At 32.8% G+C, this 15,459-nt stretch overlaps 2 protein-coding genes across 2 annotated transcripts in view; both read left to right on the top strand.

The window, feature by feature from the left end:
* The first annotated feature begins 701 nt into the window (after positions 1-701).
* On the top strand, positions 702-1,724 carry LOC145283857 (uncharacterized). Its single transcript, XM_080132967.1, has one exon. The coding sequence runs from the start codon at positions 702-704 to the stop codon at positions 1,722-1,724; it is 1,023 nt and encodes a 340-aa protein (XP_079989093.1).
* Positions 1,725-1,833: 109 nt separating this feature from the next.
* LOC145283856 (uncharacterized) overlaps positions 1,834-15,459 on the top strand; it is a 56,594-nt gene continuing 42,968 nt past the window's right edge. The window contains exons 1-2 of the mRNA XM_080132966.1: positions 1,834-2,256; positions 2,348-3,395. Of these exons, the coding sequence (XP_079989092.1) occupies positions 1,834-2,256; positions 2,348-3,395 (1,471 nt within the window). The remainder of the gene's footprint in view (positions 2,257-2,347; positions 3,396-15,459) is intronic.

Genomic DNA, 15,459 nt, shown 5'->3' with positions numbered 1-15,459 from the left:
TTTTGCAGCGTCAATGGACACACTATGAACCATTGTCCAAAATATTTCTCCCTTGAGTCGAAACGTTCTAGGTGTAGAGAAATGGGCTTATGCCTCCTTTGTACAAGTGCCAATCATAGAACAGAAGACTGCTATGGCAAAGGAAATAAATTACCTCGGAGATGTGCACATTGTAAATCCCGAGGCCACGTTACCCCACTTTGTAATGAAACAGATAAGGGTGGAAACAGTCCAACTGCTTCCACGCACGTGTGTGCTAACACTAGCATGCAGAGACAACCCTACATTTTGTCGATAGTAGCAATTACTGTTTTTAAAGGAAAACAAAAATATAGATTTAACTGCCTCTTTGATACAGGCAGTCAAAGAACCTATTTCTCCAGGAATGTTATTGAAAGATTAGGGTGTTATAAATCTCTCCTCACTCCAGTTGAATACGAGGTAAACACCTTTTTAGGGTCGCAAACAAAAAAATTGAACCAACTTGTAGTGGGGATAGAGGTAACTAAGGGTAGTTCCTTGTCTCTACCAGTTCTTATCGATGATGAATTCGATATGAACTTAAGATTTGATAATTTTAAGTCTGTAAAGAAAAATTTAATTAATTTAAATTATACCCTGGCCTTTTTGCACAAAAAAATGACATTCGTGTACATGGCTTTTTAGGCATTGATGTGATTCAATTCATGAAGAACATCAAAATGATAGACTGCATGCAGGGCTCTGCATGGGAGTTTCCTGCAGGCATTTCCCCGTTTGGCAATTGCCAACATTTTTTGTATGATAAACAGTGTAATCCTAAGAAGATTAAGAATAAGGATCTCCACAGTTATCATGCCATAGTCTCCAAATACTCTACGTGCTCAGACATTAGGGTAAATTTTGTAATGAACCCGATAAAGAGCTACCCTGATCCCCTTGCTGAAATATTTGATGAGAGTCAAGTAGAAAGAAATTTAGAGAAAATGTTTGATGTAGATTCTCTAGGTATATCATCGGAAGACGAGGCTACTTGTAATTATGACAAGAGTAAAATTATGGAATTTGAAAATTCCATTGAATTTAAAAATAATACGTATCATGTGAAACTCCCCTGGCATGATGACAAAATCAAGTCTGTACCTTCCAATCACAGAATTGCACTTTCAGTGCTAAACAGAGTAGTAAACAAGCTCGAGCAACAAAAATTACTCGATGACTATGCTGAAATATTTCATCAACAGGAGCAGGAGGGTATCATCGAACGTTTTGAGGTAGCTCCTGAGAATTTTTCAAAATACATTTGGATACCACATAGGTCTGTTTTCAAGATGGATGAACAGTCTACTACTAAGATTAGACCTGTCTTTAACTGCTCTCTGAAGACTAATGGTAAATATTCTTTAAATGAAGCTGCTTATCCTGGCATAAATGTAATGGGAGATATGCTGGAATTACTATTATTATGTAGATCTAACAAATATGTGATGTTAGCAGACATTCGTAAGGCTTTCCTTATGATCAAACTCGGATCTCTCGAAGACCGTAACAGGTTTTGTTTTTTTATGAAGGAAGGCAATAGACTGATTTGTTTTAGATATACCACTATTATTTTTGGGTTTAACGCCAGTCCCTTCATTTTGAATTTCATAATAAAGCACCATGCCCGAATGTTCCCTGCTGATGACTGCTCTGACATGTTGAAGAAAAATTTATATGTGGATAACCTGATTAAAAAAAAGTAACTCTGTTGAAATGTTATCAAACCTCTATACAACGGCCAATCATCGTATGGAAAGAGGTCATTTTAATCTTAGATCATGGAATACGAATTGTGAGGAACTTAAAACCTTAATGATAAAAGATCAGAAACTCGTAGAACATGGCTGTGAATTGGAGAAAGTTTTAGGCTACAGGTATTCCACATTAGAGGATACACTTCAAATTTCTAGGTCATCTATTGATCAGCAAGTTACCACTAAAAGAGGTATTTTAACTCAAACTGCAAGGGTTTTCGACCCACTATCTCTGTGTCTACCTGTTACTATCAGAGGCAAAATGCTCTTGAGAGATTTGTGGTCGCAGAAATTAGACTGGGATGATGTTGTGCCCGAGGAATACCAGGATTTATGGTCTGCTTTATCACGGGACCTTTCCAAGCTGGATTCACTGCAGTTCCCTAGATTTGTAATCAGTGAAGCCAACCCAGCCGCTTTTTTATATTTTGTGATGCCTCTAAAGGGGCATATGGGTTTGCAGTTTATAGTGCACAAAATGGCAAGTCCCATTTGTTATTTTCCAAAGCTAAGGTGGCTCCTATGAAGCCCAAAAGTTTACCTACGCTGGAATTGTTGGCTGTGTTTTTTAGGCCATCAAGTGCTTATTACCTTTGTTGAAAGCCTACTCTCAAATTGAGATCAGAGATATCGTTATATCTGTTGATGCACAGGTTGTGCTGTCATGGCTTTTGTCTGACAACATCAAAACTAAAAACCTGTTTGTAAGAAACAGACTAAAAGACATCCAACAAATGACTGAGGAACTAAAAGAAAAAAGATCGTTAACTGTAAAATTCAGATACGTTCCTACAGATCAAAATCCTGCCGACTTGCTCACAAGAGGAGTAACCTTTGAAAAATTTCAGCAGAATTTAAGCCGCTGGACTTCGGGTCCTGAATGGCTTAGTAAAAGTCCCATAGAATGGCCATCAAGTGAACCTCAGTGCCTAAGCTTAAAGAATAAATCTATTATACAACCTACGTCATTAAATTACACTGTAGTTAATGTTGACCCTCAACCGGTGATACCCTTTGGTAGATACTCAGATCTCAATAGATTACTTAACGTTACTACCAACATATTTAAGGTTAGAAATAAAATCAAACATGTAGACCTAGATCCCAGCAACTGTGCTAAAATTTATTTACTTAAGGTAATGCAACAACAAAGCTTTCCTACAGAATTTGCTTACCTGCAATCGCCTCAAGGTAAAGAAGTACCTGAATCAGTAAAAAATTTAAATTTATTCTTAGATGAAAGTGGAATCATCAGAACTAAAGGTAGAATAGGTAAAGCCACTACTTATGATTATGAAGTTATCAATCCTGTCTTATTGGCTAAGGATCATGATTTAACTGAACTTATCATCGTAGAATACCACAAAAGATGTAAACATCTGGGAATTCAATCAACCCTAACTAAAATCCGCCTTTCAGGGTTTTGGATACCCAAGGCAAGACAAGCCGTCAAAAAAGTACTTTCAAAGTGCATCTTGTGCAAAAAATTTAATAGCCTTGCGTTTAAGTATCCTAAGGTTACAAATCTTCCCAAACATCGTGTGAATCTCATTAAACCATTTTTACACACTGGGATTGACTATACGGGACATGTTTGGGTGAAAGGTGATGAAGGTGTAAGTAAAATGTATATGCTTATATTTACTTGCCTAAACATTAGAGCAGTACACATAAAATTAGTTAAAGATATGAGCACTCACTCGTTTATCCTGGCTCTGATCAGATTTACAAATATGCATGGAATCCCATCTCATATTTACAGCGATAATGCCAGATCCTTTATAGCTGGTTGTAACCTTATAGAGGAAGTTTTTGCCTCCTCTGAATTTAATGAACACTTCCAAGTGTATAATATTAAGCATATCAGAATACCTTTATATGTTGCTTGGGTGGGGAGCACATGGGAACGTATGATCAGAACCATTAAATCTTGTTTGTATAAAACAATTGGGCGATCTCGAATTAAATATTTTGATCTCCTTACTATAATTTCGGATATTCAAAATGCCATAAATCAAAGACCTCTCACTTACAGGTGTTCTTCGGATTCAGACCTCGAAATAATAACCCCCAACTGTTTTCTTCGTCCTAATGCCAATTAAGGACTTGTACTAAAATTAGATGACCAGAATGTTTGGAAATCTGACCCTCCTTCAAGATTAAATGTAGTAAAATACATTGAAGCACGGGATTCTATGCTAACTAGATTCCGTGAGCTTTGGTATCAAGACTATTTGTTGAGTTTGAGGGAGCAATGTAAAGATTTGCACGAGGTCAATTTTCACAATCGTATCAAGGTTGATGATGTGGTTCTTGTTAAAAATCCTGCCAAGGCTAGACCATTTTGGTTGCTGGGAAGAGTTTTGGAATTAATTGTTGGTGACGACAAAAAAATTCGTTCTGTAAAAGTTAAAAGAGGTGACGGGTCGGTTCAGGTCCATTCTATCAAGCTCCTGTATCCTCTGGAATTATCTTTAACTCACGCACACCATCCTGGAATTGTTCCAGACTCCAAGAGAGTAGTTGATGCTGCAAATTCAAAATCTCCTAATGATGTACCAAATACTAATAGCTCATCTGTTCCAATGAAACAACGTCCTAAAAGGACTAAAAATTTAAAAAGTAGTAAAAACTCTCTTAATAACCCCTATATATACTATTAAATTCAGTTTATCTAAAACAATCTTCACATACCTTAGCTTATAGGTACTTAATGTAAAAAAGAAGAAAAAATAATAACTGTTAATGATATCCTACCTTATTATTGAAGGGATGAAATCTCTATAGTCCTATTGGTGCACCAAAATGAGAATTCTTTACATACAAAATAAATCACTACACTCACTTCTTTCAAACCTTTAAGCTCTTTGTGAATACAATCTTCACCTCTTCTATATTCTAGTATGTTTGCCTTAAAAAAAAAAATCAATTTTCCTGTGAACCTTATTATTGGCTATGTTTGCCTTTAAAAAAAAAATCAATTTTCCTGTGAACTTTATTATTGGCTATGTTTGCCTTTAAAAAACTCTATTTTTCCTGTGGACTTTATTATTGGCTATGTTTGCCTTTAAAAAAAAAATCAATTTTCCTGTGAACTTTATTATTGGCTATGTTTGCCTTCAAAAAATCAATTTTCCTGAGAACTTTATTATTGGCTATGTTTGCCTTAAAAAAAAAATCAATTTTCCTGTGAACTTTATTTATTGGCTATGTTTGCCTTCAAAAAATCAATTTTCCTGAGAACCTTATTATTGGCTATGTTTGCCTTCAAAAAAAAATCAATTTTCCTGTGAACTTTATTATTGGCTATGTTTGGCCTTCAAAAAATATCTTTTTCCTGTGAACTTTATTATTGGCTATGTTTGCCTCCCCCCCAAAAAATCTATTTCCTGTGGACTTTATTATTGGCTATGTTTGTCTTAAAAAAAAAATCAATTTTCCTATGAACTTTACTATGGGCCGTATTTGCCTTCAAAGGGAGGCAAATCCAAGTTTCTGCGACCTTTCATTATGGGATAGTTTGCCTTACAATAAGCCTGCTATGAACCTCCAGCTTAAAAGCATAAGGACCTGTAACTGCAGAGAATTATGTTGCAATGATTTCATATTGCAATTTTGTTTTGGGGGAGAATATTGGAATTATTACGGAGTCACTAGTGTGGTGCCCTGTGATTGGATGAAAAACAACCAATCACGGGCTGCCATTCTAGTTTCCTCCCCGACCCCTATTTGCGCGGCCCCTTCGAACTTTCGGCCTCTTTTGCGGTTGGGACCTGATTGCGAGTACATCCATTTCGCCAGCTCTCCGCCACCAGAAATACGGGACGCACATGGAGTCCAAGCCGTAATAGCAGCACAGACCAACAAGGCCGCACCTTTTCTCTTTCATACCAACTAAGGACACAGGAAAGATTTAATTGATAAACGGACACATCACATCTGTGAGATAAGTTTCCCGCAAACCCAATTGTTTGCAACACCTTTATTTTCCTTTTTGTAAATACAGTTTTTTTATAACATTTAACTCTGTGTTTGTTTTTCCTTTCTTCTTGACGTCGTCACATTACTTTGTTACCTCAAACGTTTGGGAAATCCCAAATCCCAATACTCTCCCCGCCCGGCTAAATTACTTTAAACCCCATTTTCAACCCGTTCCTTCACCTATTTTATTTTATTTTATTAAAATAAACCTGTAACGTATTATTTCTACCTGCCCGGCTAATTTATTTATTATATTTAATTATATATATCATTACACTATCAAAATAAACCTGTAAAGTATAATTCATTAACTTATTTTTCCTTTTCTTTTTCTTTCCATTTTATAAACAATAAATATCTTTCAATCTCTCCCCGCCCGGCTAAATTACTTTAAACCCCATTTTCAACCCGTTCCTTCACTAACATTAACTCTCCAACCTGTTGCTATGGTGATCCTTTAAATTAACTGTTACTTATGCCGTTATCAACAAAAGTAGCGTCTTTTAAGTTTAAACCGTTAAAAAACACGTATATAAGAATTTACACATAATTAATATTTAATTATAAACCCCTCTCTTTTTTTAATACACTCCTACTACTTTAAACTCCAACGTCCTCTCCCCCCTTCTTTTCTAACTCCCCTTTATCTACGATCTTTCCATTTTTATTTGACTTTATAACTTAGTCCATCTATGAATTCTGATGATGCTAGTTGGATTTTTCCTCTCTTTGAGGATTTTCCTCTAGTTGAAACAATTTGTAAACTCATTCTGGACTCACAGTAATAAATTACCTATATATATATATATATATATATATATATATATATATATATATATATATATATATATATATATATATATATATATCAGAGAATGACCTCTATACACAAGACACGCTATAAAAGGCTATAAAAGTGTGGAGTAGTCATTTAGGTAGGTCAAGTTAGTCTTGGGTATAGAGAAAGGGTGGAAAAGGAAAAGAGACAGAGAAAATAAAATAAGATTAAAGAAAGATGGGAGAGAAAGAAGAAGCAAATGAAATGTTGCGTTTTTCAAGCTGAAATCAACATTTAAACTATTTAACCTAATTGCCACTTAAATACTTTACTTTGTTTAAATCTATTAAATCCAGTCCACTACAAAAACTAAATCTTAAGGTGCTCTTTTGTTCGTTTTATACTCACTGATAATATCCTTTAAATGGGGGAATTAAACTGGAGAACTCGAATATTTATGTAAGTAAAATGTACAACTAAAAGTACGTGTATTTGATAGAGTTTGTTATTTTAATTTTATAATATTAATGCTGATCATTTACTGTTAAATCGAAGATAATACAGCCTTACTGGGAGTTATCAAAATTCGGTAATGATAATTATTATAATATTTAATAACATTTAACTGGAAGAAAATTTATCGACTCATATATATATATATATATATATATATATATATATATATGCACATGCATATACATATACGTATATATATATATATAGATATAGATAGATAGATATATATACACATACCCATACATATATACATACACACATACATACATATAAACAGTCACATGCACATACATACACAATTATATCTATAATACATACATAAACACATCCACACATACATGCATGCATACTTTAAAGATTATAAATTAAAATACAAAGAAATATAAACCTAGTCATTAATTACAATAATCAGTGCACGTAATAAAACTAAATATAATAAAAACAAATTGTCTCCTATACTGCTAATTAACATTCATATATATATATATATATATATATGTATATATGTATATACATATATACACATATATATATATATATATAAAGGATAAAGAGTATATTACAACGATATATTTGAAAAATATATAAAACTTGGTTGTTACATCTCATCTCTACACACATACGCACGTATATTTATGTATGCATGTATTTAAAAGAGTAAATGTATGTGTATAAATATTTACCAGATAAACTCTTAATGTATAGATCACATTACAATTATTAGGAATTATTAATAATTACCAAGGATGTTGTATATTGACTAAAATCTTCGTTCTTCGTTTTTATGTATGTGTAACGCGTGCAGATATATATCAAAATGTTCTTATGCAAAATGTTTATTGAAACTGGTCGGTATTTTAAAAAAAAAATTAGCGCATGCTTAAATTTGTATTTTTTGCTCCACGTCCGTTATAGTAATACTTAATTAGACTTAATAACATCGGCCGTGGACGCAGCTTGAACGCTACACGTTTTACTTTCGATTAGAGCTGATTCCACGAAGTCAACTTCTGTTTTGATATCATATCTAAGAATTTATTAAACACGAAATCTGCATGATTTTGAATATATTTAAACAGAAATGCAAAATCTTGTTGAGATGCTTGGATAATAAATTGTTTTTTAATATTTTTTATTCTTTTACAATGTTGTAAGACGAGGAATAATCTTTTGACAACTATTACTTCTTTGTCGGTAACCTATCAGGGCCATTCTAGTTTAATAAATCATACATTTATGAGAAAAGTCTGCACGGCACGGGATAAATTCACAGTACAACTATAGGTAGAAAACCTTACTTATGCTAATATAAACTTCTTGACTTTATTTTCTTTTCTTCCTTTTAAATAATACGTAAACATTGCCCGAGATCCTGCAATTGAAAATACATCTACTCTCGTCCGCATTTAATTATTTTAGTAGTCTTTAAATTCTTGCCTTGAAATAATTTCCTTGATCTAATTATGTTTTTATTTATCTTTAATCATCTTTTTTATAGCTTTTTAGTGGCGTGCAACCACTCTATAAGTCACTGCGTCGGTCCAACGGTCGGCCTGTCCGTCGGTCGGTCTGCCCGAAACACTTTTGTGATTGACCTTTTTAGTTCCATACCTTAACAGATCAGTATACTTTATATCTGAAAGACATGATAAAAGGAATGCAGACACTCATCTTTGACACTCCATATTAGACTATCATACGCGAAATTTAATGCCCATAAATAAAATAAAATTAACAATAACAACACATATAAGAAAAAATGTATTTAACATTGAAACCTCCTATGATGAAAATCTGCGAAAATACGCCAAATAATAGCAATCCGAATAATTATTTCTTATATAAACATCATATTATAATTACGATATAATTACGGTATATGTTTGCTGACCAGTTCAGCTATGCAGAAACCAACAGTAAATAGTATGCCAATATTTTATCTTTACGTGTATAAAACATCAGAAAAAGTATAAAATATTCATTTCTTAGACAAGAAGGCGCTGCAATGGCAATATTAAAAAATCATACAAGAGGCATCATTGTGCCATTTTTCGACAGCCATATTTTTATATGTTGTAAAGCTTGGCACGTTTTATTCAACATCTGAATTATAGTGTTTTGATTTTTTTTTAATTTCCTAAAAATAACTATTATTATTATTAGTATTACTTTTTTATGTAATATTTATTTTCTGTAATTTGTTTACTAGTGCTATGTAAAAGTAGCCTCCACCGATTAGAAGACTAAAAGATGTGGAATATAATACATAATTAAGCCTTCTTACTGAGAAATGTGTCTTTCAAAAAGGGAACAATACACAGACTACGACGAATACATCTCACGAAGAAACGAGGAAAAATGGAGTAAAATAATACAGTACGTAAGACATAGAAAAAAGGGGAAATAGGATTGCGTGACTTTATAATTCCTGACAATTGCAGAGGAGTTATTCGTGTTGTGCATTTGTCAAAATAAACAACCGTCAAGCAGAGAATTATAGCTTGACTACCTGTTATAAAGACGAAGGATAAAACGGAGATATAAAGGCTGTAAAACAGGGCTAAGAAAAGGATTGGGATCAAAATGGATAGATTGACATAAAAACTGATTTGCAATAAAAATAAAAATAGTATCAAAAGGAAAAAATGGCATTCAAATAAATCGAACTAAAATTAAAATAGATTGATTCGAAGCATGAAAACAGCAGGTCGTCACATATGGCTCAGCCATTTTTCTGTCTTTCAAACGAAAAGTTGTGCGTTATATAAGATATAGGGACAAAAGAAAAGATGTTACCTTATATGTGCCAGTTGAAACCAGAATTGCTGTAAAAGCGATTAGGAATCCAGATAAATAGAATACTGTGTAAAACATACCAGGTTTGAAACTTAATGACATCTTATAGCAATAAAAATTGATTAAGGAAATACATACAAACAACAAGATTAGATATAGTCGAAAGGGAAACTATAACAAAATAAACAGACATTAAATGAAACTTGAATTTAAAAAATTTCCTTGACGGCAATTTTTTAAAAGAACCAGAATAATAGATAATAATTTCTAAAAAAATACCTGTTCTAATAGACGCGATGATAATAGTGCAAGATACACAAAGTGTAATTAAAGAAACAGTTGAATCCTTAAAAAAGGTATATCTATTTGGAGGTATGAGGTAGAGCATAAATGCCCACCATTATTGTAAAATTCCATATAATGATTTGTCGCTCTGTCTTTCTCTGTCTGTCTGTCTGTCTGCCTCTCTCTCTCTCTCTCTCTATATATATATATATATATATATATATATATATATTTATATATATATAGTTTCCTCGCATGCACACGCGCCTTATATATATATATATATATATATATATATATATATATATATATATATATATATATATATATATATATATATATATATATGTATCCGGTATTTATCCGATGAATACGAAATTTTCAGCGGTTATTAGATGTATGAACTTTATAACAGTGTACTTATTTTTCATAAACGATATTTATATATATTTTTTTGCTTACAACCCCCCCTTGTTTTTAAGTGGGAACAAATATGCTTAAAATAATAATCTGAAACTGAACAAAACATATTGTGTTGTTGTAAGGGACAGAATTATAGATAAAAAAAAAAACTTATTTGCATATCTTATTTTGACGTCTGATTATAAGAACTTCGATTGTGTTTAATTATCCAGCTTTTGAGTTTGGAAGTGTGAAATTCGGTGAATATGTTAAGTAAAATAATTAATTTTAGTTCAGCAAAACAAAAAAAAATAATAATATTCATACGAAAAAAGCCATTTAAAAATTTTTGATAAATAAATTAACAATTTTTTTAGCGAGCCGAATAATGCATGACCATTATTTAACAGGGCATGCTTTGAATAATCGATACAAAAAAATCGATAAATATTGTGCCCTTTGTGTTAAAAATAGCATCATTTTTTTTAACTCGCTTGAAAACGTTTGCCGCCTTTCGACTACGGTGGACCAAATGCGCTGAAATACTTTTTTTTTATTCTGCTTTAAATTGCCCCCCTCCATTTTGGGGAGCCTTGCCCACACACACATACACATTAAAAACCAAACTCATACAAATGGTCACCCATCTGGTACTGGCCAGCCGCAGCTTAATAATACATTGACATTTTCGTCACTGAAAAATAAGTTTTTTTTGGCCTGTTTGGTCTTCCATAGTTTTCTCCTTATCAAACGCAAACGAAAACAGAGTCGATCTAGAGGCTACATCGACGCGAAATATCTGGTTATCTATATAATTAAGTGGAATTATTTGAAATGCAGGTACTTATATTATAATATTTTTGCATATTCTCTTAGAAAATCATCCTAAATCTTAGTTAGACAATAAATAAATAGATTAATTATTTCAAAAACCTTTTTTTTTTAAATATTTAAGTACGTTTTTTGTGCAAGACAAAAAAAATGTCAATTGTTCACTTTTTCGGAAAATTTAACATTTAAAATTTAATTAAAAATAGTAGAAAAAGTTTTACATTATTCTGTTTTCTATATGATAAAATTCAGGGTTTTATCTTTCTGGAAAAAAATAGTTACTCGGAAATAATGGATTTTAATTTAGTTTTAAAAAACAACAACAACTTGATTTTGCGGCCATTTTTGGCGGTGCCTATATATATACTAGGATACACGTGACCCTTTGGGTCAGTATGTTATATTAGCTATGAAATTAATGTATGAGTGTGACACTTGTGACGTAAAGAGAAAAGTTTTCTTGTGGTGTAACAGATATATTTCTATGAAAGTATATTTAAATTTAAAAGAATATAGATAAATTTCTATGAATCGTTCTGTTTACAATTTTTTGTATTTTCGAACAAAGAAATCTTACAGCCATTGGATTATAAATGGTTGTCCAAAATTATAGGTGCACTGAACAAACACCATAATACTTAAAGTTGAATTCAAATGTTGATATCTCTTTTTATTTAAACGCGAAACAAGGAACAATTAGGACGCTGGGAACCTACACAGTAAAACAATATGCTTTATCGTCGCGTTGATTACTTATTTTTAACGCAAATAAAAAAAAAACGAAATCTTTTCGGGGGTTTTATTTATCCTATTAGTGTAGTAGAAAATATATTATTATTTTTTTTAAGAAAGGTGTATACACAAATGTTGAAAACTTGTTTAACAAAATGAAGGCAGTAGGTTAATAGCCGTTATAAAATTCTCTTGTGGTTCTCAACGGGTTTAAGTTGATCTATTTGTAGAAAAATTCGTTAAAATAACTAAAACGTAATAGGGAAATTGGCGATGTACTAAATGCAGTAAGTATAAAGCATTCTTTAGTTGGATAATTTAAACGCGAAAAAAAAAACAATAGGGACGCTGAAAACGTAGACAGTAAAAAATACGTGTTATTGCCGCGTTGATTATTTATTTGTAAGGTAATTTAAAAGAAAACATATTTTCGGTGTGATTTGTTTATATTGGTAATGTAGAGGAAAATGTAGTAATGTTTGTAAGAAGGTGAATTAAAAAAGGGAGAATAAAATAACAAAAGTAAGGCGGGAGGAAAACTGCCGACCGTTGTAAAATGTTCTTATTGTTGTCAATGTTATGTTCTTTTCTCTGCATCATTACTAAACCAACCCAACGAATAAAAATAAAACAAAAACAATGAAATTAATTAATTTTAAAATATTTATAATTATTTATATTTGAAAATAAAAATTAATGTACGCATGTGTCCGGAAGTCCTGAGATGTTGCTTTACAACGTGCGATAGATGTTTTATGAGGTTTATAATTGGGCGTCGCGTAGTGTTTTGATGTGCCTGTTAAAAAAAAAATGGTAGAAGGAAGGCAAAATCGAACCCGCACTGCGAAGGAGGAAAAGAACGAGGTAAAAACCTGACGACTATGCTGTTACGACCAGTGCCAAACTGAAAGCGACATTTTTTAAAAATAAAGGCTAGATCGCCGAAAAAAGTGACCCCCCCCGTAGAAAAGTGAATATAGTAATGTTTTTACCAATTTTTCGATATTTGTCGTATGAAACGTCGAACTTAAAAACGATACTGATCTTGGAAAAACCCGTCGCCTCTGTCGAATATTTTAATCAAACATGCAAACATACATACATGCATACATACATTTATAAATTGATAGCTCAAATTCTCGACCCAAAGCGATGAAAAAGCTTGCCCTATTTCTGAAAACACTTTATGTAAAATTTCAAATAATTAGACCAGAAATTGTCTGAGTAACTTGGAAGAGACAGCAGAGGTGTATTTTAAAAACTTTAACACCATTTTTCTCTTAATGTTTATTGTTTTGGGCTCAAATCAAGTTATTAAGTTAGACCCATGTCCATGGAACATGTATCTAAAATTCCAAGTGTGCAGACCCAAAATTGTCGGAGGAGTTTTATAGAGTTCTCAAAGGTCAAATCGTTGAAATTTGGCCGCTTAATCGTCAAATATCAAGCCAAAAACATATCACACCGATTTTCCCAAATCTCAGTACCCTGTATATCAAATTTCGAGTCTGTCGACAAAAAATTGACAGAGGTATTGCGTAGGGAAACGTACACAGACACACACCCAAACAGACACTTTCACTTTTATATATATATATATATATATATATATATATATATATATATATATATAATAGCATTTCAGCGCGGAGATGCCCGGATGCTTTGATGTGTATGTTGAGCAAAAAAAAAACAAAAAAAAACGTGGTGGTAGGAAGGCAGGCTCCAACCTGTACCGCAAAGGAGGAAAAGACGAGGTAAAACCTAACGTTCATGCTGTTACGTTCATCGCCAAACCGGAAGCGACATTTTTAAAATTTAAGGCTAGACAATCGAAAGGAGATAATCACTTTCAAAATATCGCGAAAAAAATTACCCACTGTAGAAAAGTGCCTAGTTGAAAGTGAAGATATTAATGTTTTAAGCCAATTTTTCGATATTTGTTGTGTGAAAGCTGGAGCTTTAAAACGATACTGATCTTGGTAAAATCCATCGCCTCTATTGAAAGTTTAAGGCAAACCTCAAACGTACATACATACATACTACATACATTTATATATTGCTAACTAAAAACTTTCGCCCCTTACTTGTGAAAAAGCTTGCCCTATCTCTGAATACGCTTTATGTAAAATTACAAATATTTAGACGAGAAACTATCTGAGTAATTTAGAAGAGACCGAAGGGGTCAATTATTTTAAAACTTTGACCCCTATTATGACCCTGTAAAATTTATTTTTTGGGTTCAAATCAAGTTATTAAGTTAGATCCAGACCCATGAAACCTGTATCTAAAATTTCAAGTGCGTAGACCCAAGGAGGAGTTTGGCAGAGTTCTCGAAGGTCAAATCGTTGAATTTGACCCATTAATCGCGAAATTTCTGGCCAAAAACGGATCAAATCTCAGTACGCTGTATATCAAATGTCGAGTCTGTCGACTAAAAATTGGCAGAATTATTTCGTAGGGAAATGTACACAGACACCCACACAGGCACTCACAGAGACACGTTCACGTCTCTATCTCTCTCTCTCTCTATCTCTCTCTCCCTCTCTCTCTCTCTATATATATATATATGTATATATATATATATATATATATATATATATATATATATATATATATAATCTGAAACCCTGCCTAACAATATTCAGTGTTGCATTTTTGCAATGCATTTTTAACTATTTGTAATGAATGAATTTATATAATATGAACAAACTGTGTTGTATACAGTAAGTAATGTCATGTATAAAACATTAATGATGACCATCAATGCATTTAATTATGTATAATAGTTATTTATTACGAAAACTATGCTTCAGACAAATCATAAGCATATCATTTTCAAAGGAGTTTGTTGCAGTTAAACGCCGAGGATTACGTAGGGACTATCTTTTATGGAGAGTAGAAAACGCATTGTGGATGCGTTATCGGCAGCTCCTGTTACTCTCGCTTCTTCTTATTTGTCCCTCAGTCCTCATTTTTAAATGAGTGATTTTTCTGACAAAGGGAGAAGAAAAAGCTGTTTTCTAGGTTGGCAGTATTTTTGCGCGAACAGTTGGCAGAGTTGGTGGAAATTTTCTGTTTCTATGTCTATCCTTGTAGCCATGTCACTAGTAAGGGTGCTGGAGGTAAACGTTTTGTCTGGGCTGACGTTATCCGCCTGATAGCCAGGGACCCGAACCTTGGATTAACCACTAAGGAGGCTGTCCTATCAGCAGGTGCAAAGTACTGGGGCTGCTGTATTGCCATTTGGTGAATGGAATCTGGACCATGCAGTAGCTTCTGGTGGGGCCTCTCGATGCCATACTAGTGGGTAATTGTTACGGCTTTACCTTATCATGTGGTACAAAAAAAAAAAAATTCTTC

This window comes from Euprymna scolopes, chromosome 8 (genome assembly GCF_053919585.1).
Source record: "Euprymna scolopes isolate OS-2025 chromosome 8, ASM5391958v1, whole genome shotgun sequence".
NCBI lineage: Eukaryota > Metazoa > Mollusca > Cephalopoda > Sepiida > Sepiolidae > Euprymna > Euprymna scolopes.
The sequence above is the reverse complement of the archived record's forward strand: the minus strand, read 5'-3'. Positions and strand labels throughout refer to the sequence as shown.